Source organism: Mastomys coucha, unplaced genomic scaffold (assembly GCF_008632895.1).
Source record: "Mastomys coucha isolate ucsf_1 unplaced genomic scaffold, UCSF_Mcou_1 pScaffold13, whole genome shotgun sequence".
Lineage (NCBI taxonomy): Eukaryota > Metazoa > Chordata > Mammalia > Rodentia > Muridae > Mastomys > Mastomys coucha.
In genome coordinates, this window is record NW_022196895.1 from 63,467,112 (window position 1) to 63,489,739 (window position 22,628).

At 40.9% G+C, this 22,628-nt stretch overlaps 1 protein-coding gene across 7 annotated transcripts in view; it reads right to left on the minus strand.

Moving 5' to 3' along the window:
• The window catches only part of Spire1 (spire type actin nucleation factor 1), a 126,617-nt gene that overhangs the window by 50,171 nt on the left and 53,818 nt on the right, over positions 1 to 22,628 (minus strand). For all 7 annotated transcript variants that reach the window (XM_031365938.1, XM_031365940.1, XM_031365935.1 and 4 more), the window contains exons 3-4: positions 13,450 to 13,683; positions 8,015 to 8,140 (exon numbers count right to left, since the gene is read on the minus strand). In XM_031365938.1, coding sequence (XP_031221798.1) covers positions 8,015 to 8,140; positions 13,450 to 13,683 — 360 coding nt within the window. The remainder of the gene's footprint in view (positions 1 to 8,014; positions 8,141 to 13,449; positions 13,684 to 22,628) is intronic.

Consider the following 22,628-nt stretch of genomic DNA (forward strand, 5'->3'; position numbering starts at 1 on the left):
GCACTATGGCACAGCTAGCACTATGGCACAGCTAGCACTATGGCACAGCTAGCACTATGGCACTATGGTACAGCTAGCACTATGGCACAGCTAGCACTATGGTACAGCTAGCACTATGGCACTATGGCACAGCTAGCACTATGGCACAGCTAGCACTATGGCACAGCTAGCACTATGGTACAGCTAGCACTATGGCACTATGACACAGCTAGGTTTGGCTATTGGCTTGACAAGAGATGGTAAGATTAGAAACATTTACATTTGATTTTCTGAAAAGCCAACTTTCAAATTTTAAAATGTAGTTAGAGTATTTATGAACCAGACAAAAGCCATTTCATAACAGTTGAGCCACTTCCAAATATGCTCTCTAAAGCATTTCACATATGCATATAAAAGTTCTATTTTTAAAAACGTATTTTAGTCATAGTCATATTCAAGATAAACTGAGATCACAGATTTCATCATGAAGTCATTGACTAAGTCCAGTCCCTGTGAGTGGAGGAAAGCTGCTCAGTAATAACTGTGATCACACAGTATAAAGCAAGGGTATAAAACTTGAAACATCCCTAAGGAGCCATTCTTAGTCTTCATTTAATTCTTCATCCCAGAACTTCACAGCCTGGTGAACTATTAGTAATTAAAAGCTAACTGGCATCTAGAAGTCATCTTTCCATCTTAGGGTTTTATTAAACTTATGACATTAAACCATTTGGAAGAACTTGATGACAAGGCTTACAAAGTCACATGTGAAAGTCAAGAAAGACATTAGGATAATGCCATTACTTCTGGAGGGTTTGCATGCTGGGTCTGTGCACATGCGTATGTAGGAGAACATGAATGTTTGTGTAGGACCATGGGTCAGTATCTGGGGTCTTCCTCCATCACTTTCCTCATGTTTTGAGACAAAGTGTCTTACTGAACCCGGAGCTCACCAATTAGGCAAGACTAGCTGTCCAAGGGATCTCATGTCTCTACCTACCTAGTGCTAGTATTACAGGCATACACCACCATGCCTGAATGCTGGGACTCTGAACTCTGGTCCTCATGTATGTGTATCAAGCCCTTTCCTGACCGAACCATCTTCTCAACACTAAATAATCCCATTTTTTAAAACAGTAGAAGCTATTAGTACTGACCCAGAAGAAAAGCATTTCCTTCTCTAGGACAACTTAGAAAAAATTTGAGATATGAAAGACCAAGAAAACCTATTTTCTTTTCAGTGTAACAGATCAGCAGTCGAAGGTGAACAATGTAACACTGTTCTTAATTACAAAAGCATTATATCCTTATTTACATCTTCTAACTTGTAAAGTTCAAATCATGCAGTCACTCAATCAATACTTGAAAAACACATGTCCTTAGGGTAAGGAGATGGACCAGTGGGTAAAAACATTTGTTGTAGAAACATGAAGATCTGAGTTCAAATCTCTAGAATTCACATAAAAAGCTGGGTACAGCAGTGTCTATGCCTGTAACGTCAGCACTTAGGGAGCCAGACAGTGGGTGCTGGGGCTACTGGCCAGCAGCCCGGCTCCGGGTTCATGGAGAGATAGAGGAAGACACCTGACATCTCCCAAGCAGGCAAGAGGCAGGTAACAGGTGTTAAAAAGGGAGGGGGAGGAATCATGAGATCTGAGACTAAAAATTATGGATTTGGGCTAAAGAGACGGCTCAGCACTTGTGGTTCTTGCAGAGGACCTGCAATTGGTTCTGAGGACCTAGAACATAGCACACCTGTGTGTACTTCCAGCGCCAGGGAATCAATCTAATGCCCTTTTCTGTGTTCTACAAGCACTGCATATACATGGTCACTGACAAACATGCAGGCACAATAAAAATAAAATAAATTGTTAAATACAAAAAAGTTATGGGTCAAAGATTAACAATCATAAATCTAAAGTCTAGCTTTTTATCTAATTTGCAGTATAATCTTTATCCTTTTTTAAAAAATTATTTTATTTTTTATTATATACATGTGTGGATATGTGCACATGGGTGCGTTTCTCCACAGAGGCTAGCAGTTTAAGATCTACCTGGTGTCGTAGTTACAGGTGATTGTGAGCCACCAGATGTGAGTGCTGGAAACCAAATTCAGGCCCTCTAAAGAGGGAGCTGCTCTCTTAACTGCTCAGCCACTTCTCCAGCCCCAGTGTAGACCTTCAGAAGAGAACACAGCGGAATAAAGGAAGCATTAACTTGCTCCTTTCCTCTGCCCTACAGAAGGCTGGTCTGGTTCCCTCTTCTCTCAAGCCTGGCCCTCTTGATCAGGCCTTGATTAGCACTGGCCTAGAAGCTTGCCTTCTCCCTCATGCTACTCTCTACCCAAAGTTCCCCGACGAGCACAGACTCATCGAGATTTCTATTTTTAAAATAAAGCAGTTTCTGGAAAGCTGAATAAAGACTAATAGTATTTCGTTTTTTTGTCTGTGTGCGTTCCTGTAGATTCACATGTGTGCATATGTGATGCAGGGCGGAGATCAAACCAGGCGGAGGTTCCTTGGGAGTCACCCACTTGGTTTTATTGAGATAGGTCTTGCTTACTGAATAGGTCCCAGGGATCCATTTGGAATTACAAACTCATGAGGCCGAAGAGAGCATCTAAGGCCCACCCCATTTCAGATGCCTGACTTCCCCTGTGGAGCAGCCCTATGAGATGCTCTCCTAAAAGTGGTCCCCCAGTCTGAAGGATCTATTTTCCTGTAATCTCCCTGCCTGCTCTTTTCTCCTAGCCTCACTCGGGCTGCTTCCATTCACTACTCTGCTCAGCCTTGTGGCTTCAGGCCAGTCAGTCCTGGAATGCAGCTCAACCTCTCTGCTGTGAATCAGCTCCTGCATGCACCCATCGAACTTTCTCACATTGTGCTTGGCCGACTCTTAGGCTAACACTTCTGCTTAGAGAGCTGTGAGGATGGGCCAAACTCATCTTGTTCACCTTCAAGGAAAGAGGAAATTAAAAGCACACTTAACACATGGCCTTCTGTGATGACTACATGAATTAATGTCCACAAATTCCTTAGGACGGTATCTAGCACAGAGTTCATAAGGAATAAATGATTAAATGTAGCGCCTGTACATAGTATGCATATTAAATAACTGCTCTGGGAATGTAACCATGTACCCATGTTCCTGGTTCTCCTAAAGTCTAGTGTTTCCTTCCTTTCCTAGCATGCCTACCAAGAAACAGTTACTGCATCCTGTCAAACCAGTGGGAATTTATTAACAGAAATTTTACTAGGATCAAAGTGGGAGATCAAGCTAGCCAGGCAGTAAGAACAAGAGTCCAAGTGATAAACACTGTCTAAACTCACGTGAGTTTTTGCATGGAGAGGCTTTGAATTTTTCTTCTGCAAGTACACAACTGTCCTACGGTAAGAACTTAAACAAAACAACAACAACAACAACTTAATAAAAATCAAGTAGCACTCCACATTGTGCCTTGGCCAGCCTCGTACTTTGGACAGCAGAGGAGCAGGCAGGAGGCTGTGGAGCAGCGAGCCAGGTGCCAGTGAGCATGTGCAGTTCCCGCTGCTTGTTCTGATTCTCCTTATTCAGCGCCTGGCAACTTAGGGCCAATTCTCTCCAAAATGTCATGTTAGTTTACAGAATAAACAAACAAACTGTATCAATGACAGGCGTCCTATTCTCACCAAGCAGCCAGGGAAACACCTAAAAACAACAAGGGTATATCGCCTTGGCTTTCAACTCTGCAACTGCTCTGACAATGTAAAGAGTCTCAAAATGCCCAAGGGGAAAGGAAATTCTGTCCTTTTAAATATATTTAATCACTTAGAAAACAGAAATTAAGATAATAAAAATTATTTTACAGGACTTACAAAGTTTTCTGTTGTTTCCGTGGTGCTGAGGACCCATTAAACTGTACCTCCTTTTAATTTTTAATTTCTAATTTTGAGATAAGGTCTTGTTAAACTGCCTAGGCTGATCTTGAACTATAGCACAAACAGGCCTTGAATTTGCAGTTTTCTTGCTTCCGTTTCCCAACCTAAGTAAATAATATTTCATAATATTCAATTATTGGCCTTGTCCATTATTTAACTATTACTGTGGGGTTTTGTTGTTGCTGGGTTGTTTGGTTTATTTGTTTGTTTTAGGAAATAAACATCTTCTTTAAGGGAGTCTACCACTAAACTGTAAAAGAAAGCATTTATTTTTAGTGTCAAACTAGTGTCCATACTGGGTGGTATAGTTAATTCATCAATTTAAAAGTTAAATCTGTAGGTTCTATGAAGATCGGCAGTCCAAAATTTAATCAGCCCATTTATATCTGTAACACTGAATTGCTTGCTTGTAAAAACCTGTCTCAAATTTAAAATGTAACATAAGCTGAAATAGGATATAATAATCAAAAATCTCATAAGGCATGCATTCCAGAGTCAGGCTTACACAAGATGAAAATATGTAAGAGTTTGGATGTGTACTTAAAACATCTCTATGTGCATATTTTGCCTATCAGCTACAACTGATATGGATGGAACTGAGGAATGTTTGATGAGTACAGCATGATGAAGTCCTACGACTCCATCTTTTTGTATAGGCCTCATGACTCTATGAACCTTTGCAAGTCTAACTGTCCCTTTTCTGACTGAGACACGAGTAACAGGAGAAACTCTCTGCTTGGATGGGAGCTGGGGAGCAACAAAGGTGAAAATCAGATGGAGAAGCGACTAAAAGAGAAGCAGCAGCCTGGGAGCTGAGTTGTGTGACTTCGTGTCTTCCCACCTCTGATTCAGCTTTTCAGGGTGGTAAGGGAGGGGTGAGGTAGGAGTGTCCCTATTCTATAAGACTGGGACCCTGGAGTCCAAGTCCCCTCACTCAGCCTACTGAGAGCAGTTCCAGGGACATGGCTGCATCCAGGCAACCAAGAAGCCTGCTTAGAAGCCTTGGAAACTACAGTAAAAGGAAGAAGTTTGGGGAAGGGATTACTAGCTAGCCTGTCCTGAGGGGAGGACCTGTTAGTTCATGAAGACTTCTCTGCTACACTCAAGAGACTGAGACCCAGAGACAGGGATGGGCAGTCCTGATCAGAAAGCAGCCTGTTTTCTCAGAGGTGTTTGGAGGGCTCTCTCTTGCCATGATCATTTCTGAAATCACCTGTGCCCCCTTTCTCCTCCCACTGGCCTAACTACTCCTGGAAACTAGAGGAAACTCGGACTGCCTTAAAGACCCTTGCCTCTACTCTAAGCTCTCTGAGACCTGTGAAGGTTGAGCCAGAGGGCTGAGATCTAGTTTATATCCCAGCAGGATCATTCCAGTTTCCAACTGGAAACTGAGGACACAAAGACAAGACTGGTGGGGATACCATGGCTATCATCCAGGAAAGAAATGCTGGAGGTCTGAAATAGTAGGCCACAGCCAGAAGGAACCTTCCTCAGACAGCAGAATAGAGACACAATAATACACTATCATTCAGCAACAAGAAAGGAACTTTTAAAAATTAGTATTTAGGGGCTGGAGAGATGGCTCAGCAGTTAAGAGCACTGACTGTTCTTCTGAAGGTCCTGAGTTCAAATCCCAGCAACCACATGGTGGCTCACAATCACCCGTAATAAGATCTAAGGCCCTCTTCTGGAGTGTCTGAAGACAACTCCTGTGTACTTATATATAATAAATAAATAAATCTTTTTAAAAAATTAGTATTTAGACAGGCTTGGAAAGGAGGCAGAGGCAGGAGGGTCTCAGTGATCTCAAGGTTAGCCTAGCCTACATGAGCAAGTTCTAGGCCAGCTATGGCTACACAGTGAGACTAACAACAACAAAAAACTTAACAATTAATTATTACAAAGCAATGGATTTCATTATAACATTTTAAAACAAGCCACCAGGGTCTTGCTTTGTACCATTTGCCTGGCCTAGTATTAGCAATGTAGGCCAGGCTGGCTTTGAACCTGCAACAACTTTCTTGTCCCGGCTGTCCCAGTGCTGGAATTATAGCCACCATGCTTGGCTTCCATTTATTTTCATGTCTTTTTTCCCACTTTCCCTTCTAAATTCTGTATATGAGAAAGAATAGATGATTCTTATCTCCATGATTCTGAATTATTTTACCATATGTATAATAAGTTTCTCATTATATCTTTTCCCCTGCAAATAACATAATTTATTTCTCCTTTTTGAAATGTGTGTGCAAGCCCACATGTGGAGGCCAGAGGACCACTCAGCTGTCACCCTCAGGAATGATGTCCATCTCTTTTGAGAAAGCAAAGTTTAATCAAGAGTAAAAAGTTTTTTCAAACTAGTGGAGTACAGTGCTAAAAATGTTCACTGTTCTTAATTCAGCAATGTCTACTGAGAATGTTAGTGCTGGAAAGATGTTAAAACTCCTTTAATTTACTGTACAAGCCTGAAAAAATGTTCTGAGAAGGGTTAGGTCAGGAAAATCTTTTTTTGTTGTTGTTTATTTTTTTGTTTTTTGTTTTTTGAGACAGAGTTTCTCTGTGTAGCCCTGGCTGTCCTGCAACTCACTCTGTAGACCAGGCTGGCCTCGAACTCAGAAATCCGCCAGCCTCTGCCTCACAAGTGCTGGGGTTAAAGGCATGCGCCACCACGCCCAGCTAGGAAAATCTTTTTAAAAATTAATCTTGTCTACTCTCTGATGCTCTGGTGAGGACAGGCTGAGTGTTCGTTCACTGGGAGCTTTCTTTTTGCCTTGAGCACTGCTTGTTTCTGCATCTACATAGGTATAATGGTCTGCAATACTCAGTCCACCCTTTTTGCACTCTTCTGACAACTTCCCTTTTGAGTCCAGTTTACCAACTTGTATTTAAAAAGCACAGGTTTCCCTGGCCTGTCATTAGCACTGCTATGAACAATACACAGACAGAGCAGAGGAAAGCTTAGCTGTTACCTGCGCCCACACAACTGAGTTCATAGAGGTGTGACTCCGTGGGATCATCACCTACTTTTTTACTAGGGCTACTTAAGTTGCATTTGGTAACAGGTCAGTTTCTCTCTTTTTGCTCAGGTATTCACAGGTGTCTCTTCCTAAACATTTAGCCTAATGCTCCATACAGCTCTGGAGGACAGTCATATACGCTTGGGGGATCCTCCACTAAGTCTTTTGAAAGATCTCAGAGAATCTTCATAACCGTAGTTGCAATATACAATAGGATTCTCTCAAATAACCTGCAACAGTTTTCTTTGAATGTAACACTTTAAGCTTTATGCATTAACAAATATTAACAAATTAGCTGAATCCTTCAGATTACCTGACCAGTATCCTTCACTAAGTCTTTAATGGCATCTACTTCAGGGCTGGCGAGATGGCTCAGCGGGTAAGAGCACTGACTGCTCTTCTGAAGGTCCTGAGTTCAGATCCCAGCAACCACATGGTGGCTCACAACCACCCACAATGAGATCGGACGCCCTCTTCTGGTGCATCTGACGACAGCTGCAGAAAATTACGCCAGAGCGAGCGGGGCCAAAGCGAGCCTGAGCAGAGGTCCTGAGATCAACAGCAGCCACACACATGATCGAACACAGTCATCTATACAGCTACAGTGTACTCATAGACATAAAAATGAAATAAAATAATTCTTAAAAAAAAAAAAAAGAAAAAAGAATGGCGTCTACTTCAACAGCTAAACAATGAGAAGAGAATGTGGCCTTACAGAGACTTTACCCACAAGGTCCTGAAGGAAGGACTAATACATCCCAAAATGGATGGAAGAAGAATGGGGTAAAAAGCCAGTACCATAGAAAACAGACTAAACCAATTCTGGACTCTTTACTTCATTTAGAAGGAAGCTTTTTGAAAGGTTTTGTTTATAAAGTAGATCCACAATGCCAAGTATATATATGGTAGAACATGCCTGTGGTTCTAAAATTAGAGAGGCAGAGGTAAAAGGATCATGAGTCCAAGGGCAGCAGCCTTCGTATACAGAAAGACCTTGTCTGTAAAAGATAAAAACAACAAAGCTCAAACCAAAAAGCACAGAATGGACAATATTGAAAATTCAGGATTATTTCAATATCTATAAATATTAATGTTTGTGCCTACCTCCTTTGCACTCTTAATTTTGGTCAGAAATGTATGCAGTTCCATGGTTTCTGCAAACAGAGCTCGACATACTGCCTGATAATGATTTGGTGCCTCCGACTCAGTTGGGAGATGAGCAGCACATATCTGTAGAAGAAAAAAAAAAATGGAATTTGGCTATTACTCGCATTTCAGGTACCATTAAAAAAGACATGCCTATGGTTTTTCTTTTAGATGTCCTGTCATCGGAGATTCAGTATACCATAGGACCACAGGTATCTACACAATCATGTGGAAAAAATGGTTCAGTAAAAGATACCCAGACTAGAATTTGCTTCTATTTGAAAATGAGAGCAATTCCATCATATACATGTCAGAATGTCTAAATCAAGAACTCAATTGAGCACATGTTGGCAAGGATGTGGAACAATAGGAGCACTTCTCCACTGCTGGTGACAGTGCAAACTTGTACAATCACTTTGGAAATCAATTTGGAGGTTTCTCTGTAAATTGGGAATAGTTCCACCTCAATACCCAGCTATACCACTGGGTATATTAGCATATACCCAAAAGATGCTCCAACATCCCACAAAGACACTTGCTCAGCTGTGTTCAGAGCAACTTTATTTTTAGTAGCCAGAAACTAGAAACAATATAGATGTCTCTCAAAAGAAGAATGGATAAGGAAAATATAGAATATCTACACAATGTAACACTATTCAGCTATTAAAAACAAAGACATGAAATTTGAAGGCAAATGGATAGAACTAGGGAAAAAAATCATCTTGAGTGAGGTAACCCAACCCCAGAAAGACACCCACAGTCTGTATTCACTGATAAGTGGACATTAGCCATAAAGAACAGAATAACCGCACTACAGTCCACAGATGCAAAGAAACTAGAAACTAAGTAATAAGAGGGGCTTAAGGGAAGATGCTTGAGTGTCACTCAGAAGGGAAAATAGTCATCAGAGGTGGATGGAAGGAGGGAACTGGATGAGAGATGGGAGTGAGGAGGGGAATAAGAATGGGGCCCAGGTATGGGGCGGGGTTGGGAAAGAGAGAAGAGAAAGAGGAAGGAAGGAAGGAAGGAAGGAAGAAAAAGAAAATAATGCACATAATATTGAGTTCTAGTTTGAAAAAAAGAAAATGAGATGACATGTGTCAAAGTTCTGAGATGGAAAAGAGAGGGGGGAATTGCTAAAAAGTACCAATAACTCAGGTATATTAGCAGCATATGATTCACTTCAGCTGTCAACTTGACAGAACTGTAACCTGAGAAGAGATAACCTCAACTGAAGACTTGCCTTGAACAGTCATGGTATTTATCACAGCAACAAAAACCAAACTGGACAGCCAGCTACCATTTACCATGCCACATGCTGTGTTTGACACGTCACATATACAGAATGATACCATGCATTCTCCAATGTAATCCTGAATCCTTCTCAAGTTTTGTTTTTGTTTTATTACCACAAGGAAACTCTAAGCACATGTCTATTAGGTTCTGGGGCCCACGTTCGTTCACTTGTGAGGCCTGGGGAAGTGGGAGTAGAGGGTAGAGGAGGGCAGAGCTGGTAGTGCACTTGGGTACCGCCTGTGTCCTTGTGTCCCAAGATGACTGTGAGTATGAAATGCAACATAACATGATGAAAAGTGATTTGTTTCCTTTATTTTACTGCAAAGATATCCTCTTAAGATTCCAAAGAATAATGTTACCTTTCTATAAAATAACTATCCACATATCCATGTTCAGCAGTCAATTTTAAAGTTCTTTACTTGCAGTAAAGAGCTGTTAACGTATATTAATAAATTAGACATTAATATAATTGTTGGAAAAAATCTGTTCAATTTTAACAATTTCTAAGGAAGAGTAAAAGAGAGTTGGGTAAGGCGAGTGCATGTCTACAATCAATCCTACCACTTGGTAGGCAGAGTCAGGAAAGTCAGGACACCATCATTCTCCACAATGTAGGTTCAAGGACAGCCTGGGCTCCATGAAATGCTGTTTTATTATAAGAGTCAAAAGAAGGTACAGTGGCACACACCAAAGCTCCCAGCATTCCAGAGGTAGAGGCAGGAAGAACTCTGTTGTGAGTTTGAGGCCAGCCTGGTCTACATACTGAGCTCCAAATAGTGAGGCAGCCAAAGCTACATAATGAGATTCTGTCTCAAAACAAACAAAAAAGGGTATCAAAAGAATAAAAGGTGGTCAGTGGCAGATCTCCTGCTTCTCATGTGTCTTAGCAGAGGGTTCCTGTGTCACCTTTTTTTGCAGTGACAAGAGTACCGAGAAAAACAGAAAGGGTTAACTCTGTGGCAGAGGCTGGCTTCACAGGCTTCAGTCCATGCCCACGCGGCCCTGCTGCTTCCCTGAAAGATGGGGCAGAGTACTGTGGCTGTATCATGGTGGACAGGTGGCAAACAGAGAGAGGACCAGCAGGGGAACACCCTTCAAAAGCACCCCACAAAGGCCTACTTCCTCCAACAAGGGCAATCCAATGATGATCTCATCAGAGGATGAAACCACTGATGAAGTCATCATAGCACCTTTGTGATTCAGTCACCTCTAAATAGCACCACAGGTGGGGACCAGGTCTTTAACAAGAGCAGCTATGTCATATCCAAATTTAACAGTTCTCCACTCAAACTCAAAATTATTTCCTTTACTTTTTTTTTCTAGGTATGGGGATCAAGCCCAGTGCTCTGTAAGACAGTAATTCAGTATCAAATTGCGTAAGATGTTCATCACAAGCAAACCAACAAAAACCACACTTATAAAGACTATTATAGGGCTGGAAAGATGGCTCAGCTGTTAGGAGCACTGACTGCTCTTCCAGAGGTCCTGAGTTCAATTCCCAGCAACCACATGATGGCTCACAACCATCTGTAATGGGATCCGATGCCCTCTTCTAGTGTGTCTGAAGACAGCTACAGTGTACTCAGATACATAAAATAATAAATAAATCTTTTTTTAAAAAAAAGACTATTATAAACCTAGATCCTCTGGAAGCTTCTTCACTGCTCAGCCATCTCCTCAACCTCTTTATTTCAGAGGAACACATGTCTAAATTTATGTGTGTAATTTATGTGGTTCTAGAATCAGCAGCAAAGAGCTCAGATTTGAGTCAAAAATCTAACGTGTATTTATACTTAACCTATGTATATTCTCTTTCTTTCCAGTATAATCAAGAGGCACGGATAAAATATAAAGTGATTTTATTTATTATACATTCAGAGACCTTTATCACTAAAATGAAAACAAACTTATAAGATCCTTGAATCCCTATCAATTGCATTACTGCAACTTAGTTTCACGTTTCTACATCTAACTGTAACAAAGCAATCAAAGTTTGGTGAGATGGCTCAGCAGGTAAAGGTAATCCTGGAACTCGGGCAGAGGTGCAGGGAGATAACTGACTTTACAAAGTCGTCCTCTGACCATGGTATGCACACATTCACGAGCGCACAAACACATCAATGCACACACGTGCACTCACACACACTAATAACTAAAAATTTTAAAAAGAGACAGAGTAGTCATATTTCCTCAGTAAATTCTTTGTCTTCTCTTTCCACAAAGCCAAGCAGTCATTGCTAACTGAGTCAGTCATTGCTAATCCCACTGAACCACAGACTCATGTCTATCTCCATTGTCATAAACAATGGCTTTTATGATATTTCTGTTTCAAATTTTCAAAACTTGTTAAACATCTTAGCAATTTTTCCCTGTCATTCAGTTGAAAAGAACAGTCACAATATTTACAAAAATGAGAACTGTACAGGCCAGGTTGATTAGCATCGGAGAGCAAGACAGTAAGGTTAGGATATTCTCAGACAAAAGTGCAAAGACTAGAACTGGAAAAGGTACGACTTTCCTCCAGTCTGTAAGATATGTCTTAAGAATGCTTTTATTAATGTATTCTTTCAAAGGCCTAGTGGCTCAAATTTAGAAAATAGACAAAATGAATTCATTCTAATTGTTAAATGCCTAAGAACCTTTTTTAAAAAGAAAGTCATTATAATGCCGCTGAGTAAGAATTCTCGGATTTCCATTCACCTTCTAAACCTCTAGTGTGCGAGCCGCCTGGTGCTCACTTGTGAGTCCTGGTGCTGGGCTGACTGTATAGACCATGGTCCCATGTGTTCTCTCTCCTCTGTTCTTCAGGCAGCCCCTCCCCAAGCCTATAGCCACTGTCAGAAAGTAAATTTTTCTCCTTATTTAATACCTTCTATTGTTCACATTTTACATCACTGTTTATTAGTAGTTTTCACAGAATTAGGTCAGTTTTGGTCTGCCAGCCTCCAAGTATGTTTATATTTTTCTTTGTTTTATTTTGACTACCCTGTAGCAACTGTATGCATTAATGAGGTTTGGTATGATAACTTTCAACAGGCACATGACCACAGTGACCAAGTCCAATGTGCCTAACCCTTCTTCTATCCTCCAGTTTCTATTTGGATCAGTTTTATTTTCCTTCTGCATGGTATTTCTTTTTATATGCAGCTTATTTCACTTAGGACACTAGCCTGTCATGTCTATTTTAAAAACAGTCCTTAACATCTAGAATATATAAAATGAATAAAATTTGTGAAAAGTTAATGTAGGTGGCTCACAACAGCTTGTAATTCCAGTTTTAAGGCATTTATTACCTTCTGCTGGCCTCTCTCTCTCTCCCTCCCTCTCTCTCTCTCTCTTTCCCTCAAAAAAATCTTTTAAAAGGAACAACAAAAAGGAGGAGAGGAAGAGGAAGAGGAAGAAGAGAGGAGGACTTGTGTAATCCCTTTGGAGCCCTGAAGATTGCTTCTCCTGAGAAGCAGAGAGGCATCGAGGCACACAGCACAAAGCACAACTGAAAAGCACTGCTTTCATGGTGTATCTCTACATTCTGTCTCTGAAAAAGAAAATGAAAAACTAAGTGATAAACATTAAAAACAAACAAGCAAAACCTAAAAGACAAAACCAACCAGACAAAGAAAAAAGTAGTAAAGATTCTATCTAAATAACTCGGAATAGAGTATCAGAAGATTAATTTGTCAAATCCTTCACAGTTTTCATCTCTATACATTTAGACTCCATGTAGGCAGCAAAATTGAACTAAAAAGAAAACTTCAATCTTATTATTGTATACAGATCCTATGGAAGGCCAAAATAAAAAACCATGGAACAATGAGCCGTGACAGGCACAACTCAGTCTTCAGCACAGAGCCACTTGCTGATGCCATCTACTCCACTGACAGGAATGCAGACGCCAGCTGACGGCATCATGCCCAGCCAGGCTGAGGTGACAAGCAGATAACCAACACCTAACACAACCTACAAGTGGTCAAGAGCTGTGACCCAGCAAAGGCCACAGCCAGACTGTACAAAGTCTGGAAACTACCATCAAATGCCGAGTCACCACCCACTCAGCCTGAGATGACAACTCAGAGGGACAAACACCCAGTGAGCTTTACCTTCATGACGTCCTGAAAGGACCGAATGGCTGAGGTGCTCCTCTTCTCTCCGTCTTCATCTTCTGGGCCTTCATCTGCAGCCTCATACCCTTCATCGTTGCTAGCATCAGCCTCCACAGTATTGGCCATTTGGTCGATGAGCTGCTCTAGAGGAGGGCTCAACTCCCTTTCTTCGTTTTCCTTCAAGCCATAGTCCAATGCTTTATAAATAATAATTCCCAGGGATTCAATAACCTAGGAGCATTAAAAACAAGGCATAAATGGAAGTGAGTGCATAGCCTAAGGGCTCCCTGTAAGATATAAAATGATCACTATTTCAGTTATAACTAATTCTTGAGAAATTTAAAATTTTAAAAACGCATGTGTTAAAAAACTCAAAACAGAAATTTTATTGATTTTGTTATAATCTACCCACAAGCCCTTTTCATACTTTCTTAGATTTATGCTAGATGCTAAGATCAGTATTTCCCAAGCATAAAAAAAGTAACCAAGCTGACTTGCTATACTGCAAAACAAAAAAACCCAACAACCAAACCAAACCAAAACTTTATGCCAATGTTTAAAACTTTATAGAAACCTCAAAGCATCTGAAACTGAAAATTCAGTTCTAAGACCAAGTAACAACAAATCTTTCCATACCAGTACACAGACTGGTCATTGCAGTCGACTCACTGGAAAAACATCTCTCTCAGATAATACAAACTAACAGAAGATTTTTCTCTGTAAATCCAGAGCTTGCAATGAAGGACACTGACAATCCTCCCTAACCACCCCCCACCCTCAGTATCAGCAATACTTTCTGGCAACGAGAACCTGACCTGTGAGTAGTGGGCCCACCGGGTTACACAGCAGCCTGACAGCTGCTCCAGATTACTCAGTATGGGAGAACTTAGACTATTTCTTAGTACTGCCTCTCTCACCTTCTTGGTTATTTTACTGTATAACACCAATAGTACTATTCATTTCATCTTAGATTTTTTCCTTAAAAAACAAGTAGTCAATGACACCAAAGATTTGTCAGTAAAAACGGACCTTTGTCACTAGTCATCTGGCTCAAGAAAAATTATTTTAGGTCATTTTTCTATAAAATGTGTACAAGTAATATTTCCATTCTGTGAGTTCTTGAATACGCTAAACACACAGTTGTGTATGAAAGCCATACAGTACATGATCTACAGGAGGTTCTAATAACTGCTGTCTGAAAGCCATACAGTACATGATTTACAGGAGTTCTAACAACTGCTGTCTGTCCCTCCCTCCTTCCCTACACTGACTTGTTTCTAGTGTTTATTCAGTTACCAACCTTCAAACTGCACAAAGAAACTTCATCTCCTTTATTCTATTTTTAGTCAATGATGTGATTTTTAAAAATAATCTATACAGTATTATTTTTTTTAGCCCAAGAGTTTTAAGGTGAGTTAAACACAATAGCATCAACGGCATCACTTACAAATCTTGTAAAAGCATTCAAACATTCACTCAACAAACTCTACAAAATCTAAAATGTTATCAGAGGGAATAAAACATTTAAAATGAATATTACTTAAAATTCTTTTTCTTTCTTTTTTTTTAAGATTTATTTTATTTATTTTATGTGTATGAGCACACTGTAGCTATACAGATGGCCATGTGGTGGCTGCTGGGAATTGAACTCAGGACCTCGGCCACCCCACTCACTCCAGCCCTACTCACTCTGGCGTAATTCACTGTAGCTGTTTTCAGACACACCAGAAGAGGGTGTCAGATCTCATTATGGATGGTTGTGAGCCACCATGTGGTTGCTGGGATCTGAACTCAGGACCTTCTGAAGGTCAGTGCTCTTACCCGCTGAGCCATCTCGCCAGCCCTAAAATTATTATTTTACTTTAAAATTCTAATTTTGAAGCAATGAAACTATTTTTTAAAAAAGTATTTCTGGCCGGGCAGTGGTGGTGCACGCCTTTAATCCCAGTCAGAGGTAGGCAGATTTCTGAGTTCAAGGCCAGCCTGGTCTACAGAGTGAGTTCCAGGACAGCCAGGGTTACATAGAGAAACCCTATCTCAAAAAACCAAAAAAATTAAATTAAATTAAATTAAATTTAAAGTTAAAAAGTATTTCTTGATAATATGAGAGATTAGACGCTGTTTCTGTATGACCTGAAGAGGGAAAAGAGTCAAGATAAGACATAAAAGATTACTCCAAGGAGAGAGAAGCTAAGCATCAGAAATACACAACAGGAGGATCAGGACAGCAGGATGCTTAGAGAGAGGAGTCAATAGTGTGGGAAAGGGCATGGAGGGAGATTTGAGAAGCCCTCTGTTCTTGCAGGAGCTGGAGCAACTGCCATTAAATGTAGGGCCTGTCCACGAACTCCAATTGCTTGTCTAGAATGCATGGCACCCAACATAGGGGACTCTGGAGTCAAAAGAAGATGGAAGGGCCCTAGAGGGGCCAGCAATCAGTAGGGACAGGTGCTGGCTTCAGAGGCATGGACGTACCAGCCGAAGGCTGTGTCTTGTTCCATCATCCTCCCAGAGTGACTCACCTAAAGGGTAAACCATGTGCTAACCACACCCAAAGCAAGTGACAACCTGGGAACACAAGCACTAGAAGTAAGCTGAGGTGAACAGACTCCACAAGGACAAAACACAGCTTTGGCAGACAGCAGAAGCTAAAAAGACCCAGAGGCAAAAGAAGTCCAAGCCACACACCATCCCTAGTTCTTGGACACTAAACTCATGTACCTAGAAAGTGTGGACTGGGCAGGCCACAGGGCAGCAGTAGCTGATAGATGGGGCCAGAGACTAAAGAAGTCATCCCCACTCTGAATGAGGAAACTACTAGCTAGATCTGACACAAGTTCTTTTTAGCAGGAAGCACATTCTGACCTAGGTTGCTTGGCAAACACTGAGTGGGGTAAATGCAAAACCAAACAAGCATAGAAACAAACAAAAATTTAATTTAGAGATGTATTTTCAAATCACAGAAAAATCAAAGAAAGAGAAATCATTTTGAAAGAAGCTAGCATGGGAACAGGCATCTAATAAATACGCTAAGGAGGGGAGGGGCATCAGAAATGTGAAGGAGAACTCCAGAGAAGATGCTGTGTCTACAGACTGACTGACTGGCCAGAACTGCAGTACTGTGGGAAGACTAACATGTCAGACAGGCCCAGAGGCTAGCTAGTTACCTTATCTTGGGCTAACATTTGCCCCCTGGATAGCCCACCTTGTCCACACCCGTGTGTCTGTACTAACATCCTATGAATCATAGATAAAAAACCTCTGGGAACTTAGCAGACCCATCAGCTTCCACCCAAAAGCTAAGAATATCATCAGATACCCTTTGAGGTCTATAAAAAAGTTTCCCTCATTTGCTATACTTGCCTCTCTGATGTACCCATCACTATTCCATAAAACTACAAAACTTCATGAAATTCTGCCTGGCTCCTGTGCCATGGTCATTCAAGATGACTCAAGAATAAACTATCTTTTATTCTCTTTAAGGTGAACACTGTGAGTTGTTTGCTTTTGCTTTGTTTGGTTGTTTGGTTGGATTTGTATCAACAGAAAGCATTCAACCAGTAAGAGATGGAAACAAAATATTCAGTGTCTAGAGAAAAAAAACAAAAATCACTAACCTAGACTTTATACTCTACAAGGTTATCCCTTCAGAAGTGAAGGAGAACACTTGCTTAATAAATGCCCTAGGTGCCATCACTAGCCTGGGGAGTGGGGAGTACTTCTTTAGAAAGAGAGAAAATAAGTCAGAAACTCAGATCTCTATGAAAAGAAAACCACTGAAGAAAGAAGAAATTAAGGTCAAGTAGAAACATCTGACTATTAACGGATGACATTTTAAAATAATAACAGCTACAGTATGTGTGCTTATATGTATATTTCCTGTGTTGTATATGTATACCTATGTATGTATAAGTATGTGCATATATGTATATATGCATGGAATGCAAGTTAGAAATAATACAATAATACAAGTGACAAGAGGAAGAACTGGGATTCTTTTGGTAGGAGAGGTCATCTGCATGAAGTGATGACACTGTTACAAGAAGCTCTGCTTGAATTGGTTGTAAATATACACTGCAGATTTTAGGGCAGCCACTAAAGAAAATAAGAAAAGTTTAGCACACACAAATAACTGGTATGCTAAGAAAGGTGAGAAAAAAAATCATATAAAATGTTCCTTTAAAAATCACAAAAGGTAGAAAGACCACTGAGTGCAAAAGAGAGGAGCAAAGAATAGAAGTTAAAAAAAGCAGAAAACAACCGGGTGGTGGTGGCACATGCCTTTAATCCCCGCACTTGGGAGGCAGAGGCAGTGGATCTCTGAGTTCGAGGCCAGCCTGGTCTACAGAGTGAGTTCCAGGACAGCCAGGGCTATACAGAGAAACCCTGTCTCAAAAATACAAAACAAACAAACAAACAAACAAAAGCAAAACAAAAACCCAAACAAACAGAAAACAAATGTGGTAGACATTTATACAACTTTATCAGCAGTAATTTTGAGCATCAATAGTTTAGATGCTTCAAATATGAGTTTAAAAATGAACTAAAAACTACTATGTTTTCTAACAGAAACCCACTTAAAGGAATGGAGACAAATAAACCAGGCCTTGTAAACCTCTGTGGCTCACTCACAGATTGTGGCTAGTTATGCATATATCTTAAGTCTCCAACATAACAAAGCTCCTTGAAGACAAAAATCCTCTACAATTCATCTTTCTTCACATGTTCAAATTGCTTTATAAGCAACAAGGAACTAATGAGCAAGTCAGTAAGACATAAATTTCTTCCCACTCATGTGGGCATGGTTTCTGGTTTAGATATGGTACTATGATCATAGGGAGGTTACCTGTCACTTCAACCTCTGTTCTCCCAACTGACCACCTGGTAGTCCAACCTGATTGGCTCAGAAACATCCAGGAGGATCTCTTAGCCCAAAAGTAAACAGCATCTGGTCCATTTAAACATTCCAGAACTGTTCATCTTAAGCCTGAGTCATGACTTAGTCTGAGTCACAAGTAGCTCTATATGTAAGCCAGCCTCTTACAGATGTAGGCATAACACAGTAAGGACTCCATTAGACTGGCATGTACACCAGGTGGCTCTTCCTTCAGATGGGAATAAGGGGACCTCAGTAGTGTGTAACTCTTCAGTCTTGAAAATAAGAGGTGATCTCCAGAAAAACTACTGAAATTTAAGGATGTTTGGACACATTCTGGACATAGCAGCTCCTATAGACAACTACTTAAAACTAAGTTTAGAGCCGGGCCGTGGTGGCGCACGCCTTTAATCCCAGCACTTGGGAGGCAGAAGCAGGCGGATTTCTGAGTTCGAGGCCAGCCTGGTCTACAGAGTGAGTTCCAGGACAGCCAGGACTACACAGAGAAACCCTGTCTCAAAAAAAAACAAAAAAACAAAAAACAAAAAACTAAGTTTAGGAGAACATTGCCCAAATCATGTGGAAACATTAAAAAAAGTATAAGGAGCAGCAGAGATGGCTCAGTGGTTAAGAGCATATACTGTTGCTCTTCAGAGGACTTGAGTTTGGTTCCCAGCATCCACATAGATGGCTCACAACCATTTGTAACTCCAACTCCATGGGAACTTGATGCCTCTGCCTCCACAGGCATAAGCACTTATGTATACACACTCCTATCACATAATATTAAAAATAAAATAATGATTAAAAATAAAATGAGTATGTGGACTCCTCATCAGAGATAACATAGATGGCGACAGACACATGAAAAGAAGCTGTCCACTGTATGATTTTCAAAGGAACTTCAAGTAGAATGAGACACTACTGCACCACTACACTAGAAAGGCCAGTCCAAAGGCTGACAGCAGCAAGCACTAACAAGATGTGGAATAATGAGAACTGTCTTTTCTTTTTCCCGTTATGAGACAGGGTTTCACTGTGATGCTCTGGCTGGCCTCAAGTCACCCTTCTTCCTCAGTGGCTGAGACTACAAGTACATGCCAGCTCACCAGTTGTGACCAAAAGGAACTTTTATTCATTGATGCTGGGAATGCAATACAGAACGCTTAGCATGCCATGCCATGGTAAAGGGACTCTGGCCCAGGCTAACTAACATGGCTGTGGCAGGACTTGTCCTTCTCCTCTACTGAAATCCAGCAAATCAAAAGCCCTTTTGGCTCCACTAATTAACATGCCAAATTAAAATTAAACACCTCATCCTAACACAGGGTTCCCCCTTTACCTTTATAAACCACCATTTTCCTATGGGCCACATCTGTCCCCTCTGTAACCAGAGGCAGTCCTTTGTCTAACTCCTAGACAACATTGCTATTCCCTTCGCCTTCTCCGCATCCTCTATCTGAGGTCTTTGTCTCTACTCCCTGCTCTCTGTCCCTCTGGGGCAAATGAATCTCCTCTGTGCTGAGAACTTGGTCTGAAGGGATCTAGGCAGATACTTTTCCTTTCACATGACTCAGGAGTTTCTTATAAAAGTAAATATTTTCCTACGATATGACCCAGCCACTGTATTTAAATAAACAACATTTATGTGCACATAAAAAATCAAGACATGAAATATTGATAGCAACTTTATTCATAATTGCCCAAGGAGGTAACCAAGCCATCCTTTAGTTAGTAAGTGGATGAGTAACATGTATCACATCAGGACAGTGGACACCATCCATAGGTAAAGAGCTGAGATAAGCCTGGGTACAGCCCAGTGAGGCCTGAGCCACAGCAATCAAAACAGGCTGCCAAGGTCAAAAGAACTGTAATAAATGTTAGCCCTTAACAATATTATGAGATGAAGCAGTTAACTGTCTCACTCTAACTATGTGACATTCTGAAAATGGAGATAAACAATGGTTGCCAGGGCTCAGGGAAAGGGAGGAGGTAAAGCATAAGAGTGTTTAGGGTAACGAAGTTCCCTTATCAAGGTACAGCTATAGGACACAGTAATGACAGACACGTGTCAGGACCTCATAAATGTACAACACAAAGAGTGAACGCCAATAAACTATGGACTTCCATCAATAACAATATACCAATGTACCAAGATTATGTGGGGAATCATAGGAGAAGGGGGTACTCTGTGGGGACTCTTCTACCTAACTATTCTGCAAACCCAACAAGAGAACAGTCTATTGATTGTTCTGTAAGTATATAGAAACTGTAGCTTAAAAGGCACAATGGCAAAGAACAAATTAGAAATCAGCCCAAATGGGGCTTGTGTTTGTTTGCTGTCTTCTTAGGAAAGAAGCAGTGGCGCAGGCATTGCTGATCCCTCCATATATATATATATATATATGTTTATGTATATATATACATACACACATATATGTATACACACACACATATATACACACACATACACATATATTCCCCCCCCCCCACTATCACTGGGAAGCTAGCAGTTCAGGAAGCCAAGCTACAGCATAGCTTTCACTTATTTATTTACTATGAAAGAACCATGTGATGCTTTGAATGCTTTACTTAGGGTTAATGTTAATTCCACATTGTGTTTCAGTAAAGATTGTGTATCTGTTGTCTCCAGTCAGATCCAGTAGCACAGTCCTACAAGTTACACACACTGAACAAGAGGTTGAGCTAGAGAAGCAGGACAAGAAGGGAGGGCTAGGGGAGAGAAGAGGGGAAGAAAGAGTAAAGGGCAGGAGCTTTTAAAGCCACTTCCAATTCTAAACTGTTTGAGAGGAAGTGAAGTTTTCAGAAAGAATGGCCACAGACTACAGATGTGTTACGCAGATCACCATGGCCCCAGCAGCAGATAGGCACAGCTTGTCTCACTTCTAACAGCAAAACCATCCCCACCCCAAACAACCTCAAGCTAAGGCCCAGTTAAGTTTAAGCACTGGTAAAAAATTCCAAACAATTAAAAAGAGGAAAAATGATAGCATGCATGCCTCTGTAATATGACTAATCTCACTTAGGTTCATTTCTTAGACATCTAACGGTTTTCAAATGTAACATCCATTTGTGTGTGTGCACATGTGTTTGTAATGTGTACATACATATGTGGTGTTTGAAGACACAAGTGTGTATGTGTTCATGGAAAGCACAGAGGTTGTTAGATGTCTTCTTCAAGCATTCTCAGACTCATCTTTTAATTCTAAGTTTTATTACTTATGTGTGTGAGATTGTGGCACATGCATGTCACATGGTGTACATGTGGAGGTTAGAGCACAGCTTTCAGGAGTTTTCTCCTTCCCCAAGGGGTTCCAGAATAGACCTCAGGTCATCAGGCTTATACTGAAGCCTTTTACCTTTACTTAGCCGTCTCAACAGGCCTCTGTCTTAATTTTGAGATGGAGTCTTTCACTGAACCTCAGCTAGAATGACTGACCCACAGGCCCTTGTGTCTCTGCTTCCCGTCCAGCACTGGAATGTGCTGCATTGCATCTGGGTGCTGAAATGAAAGTCGGGTTCCCAGGCTTGCGCACTATGCAGAGAATCAGAGTCTCTGAGTGTCTGATTCTCAGGCTCCTAATCTACACCTGAGACAGCAAGGGTTTTAAACATGCCTGAAAGATAACCATGGAATCATGCAATAAGAATTATCTTAACTAGCCACAAAATGAAACTGTTGGAGGAATTATGTGACAAATCTCCCAGTGAAAGCACCAGTGTGGATGCCTTCTAGAATTCTGGGAATCTGTGTAAAAACAGAACCAAAACCCTGTGCTGGAGCCTTTGAGCTCTCAGGAAAAGTTACTAGATGAGGATCCAAAACTCATCGACTCTCATACAGCCTTCTGAGATGGGAAGCAGACAGCATCCATCAGTCCTGAGCCAGGAATGGAGGCTGACGTCACCATGGCAGATGCTTAAGCCAAGACGACTGAGGCATTAAGAGGGGAGGAGGGAGGGTAAGAATGGTGGGTCAAAGAGAAGTGTATGGAGGAAGCAGGATAGCACTTCTCTGTGTATTAAATGTAGGAGAAAGTCCAAGTGAGTCCTAATTTTTAGCTTGTGCCAAGAGAGACTGTGGTAGCATTTTGGTGAGTTCAGACATATTTGGGGAATACAGTTCCAGAAATAGGCAGCTATGTGGCCTAGCTGAAGGGATTTCTTGGTATATACTTAGTCAATGAAGTCTTATGAAATAGTGAAAGGAGAAAACAGACAGGGAAGGAACTAACTACTGAGCCACCAACTAGAGGCTAAGAAACCCAGGTCTAGACCA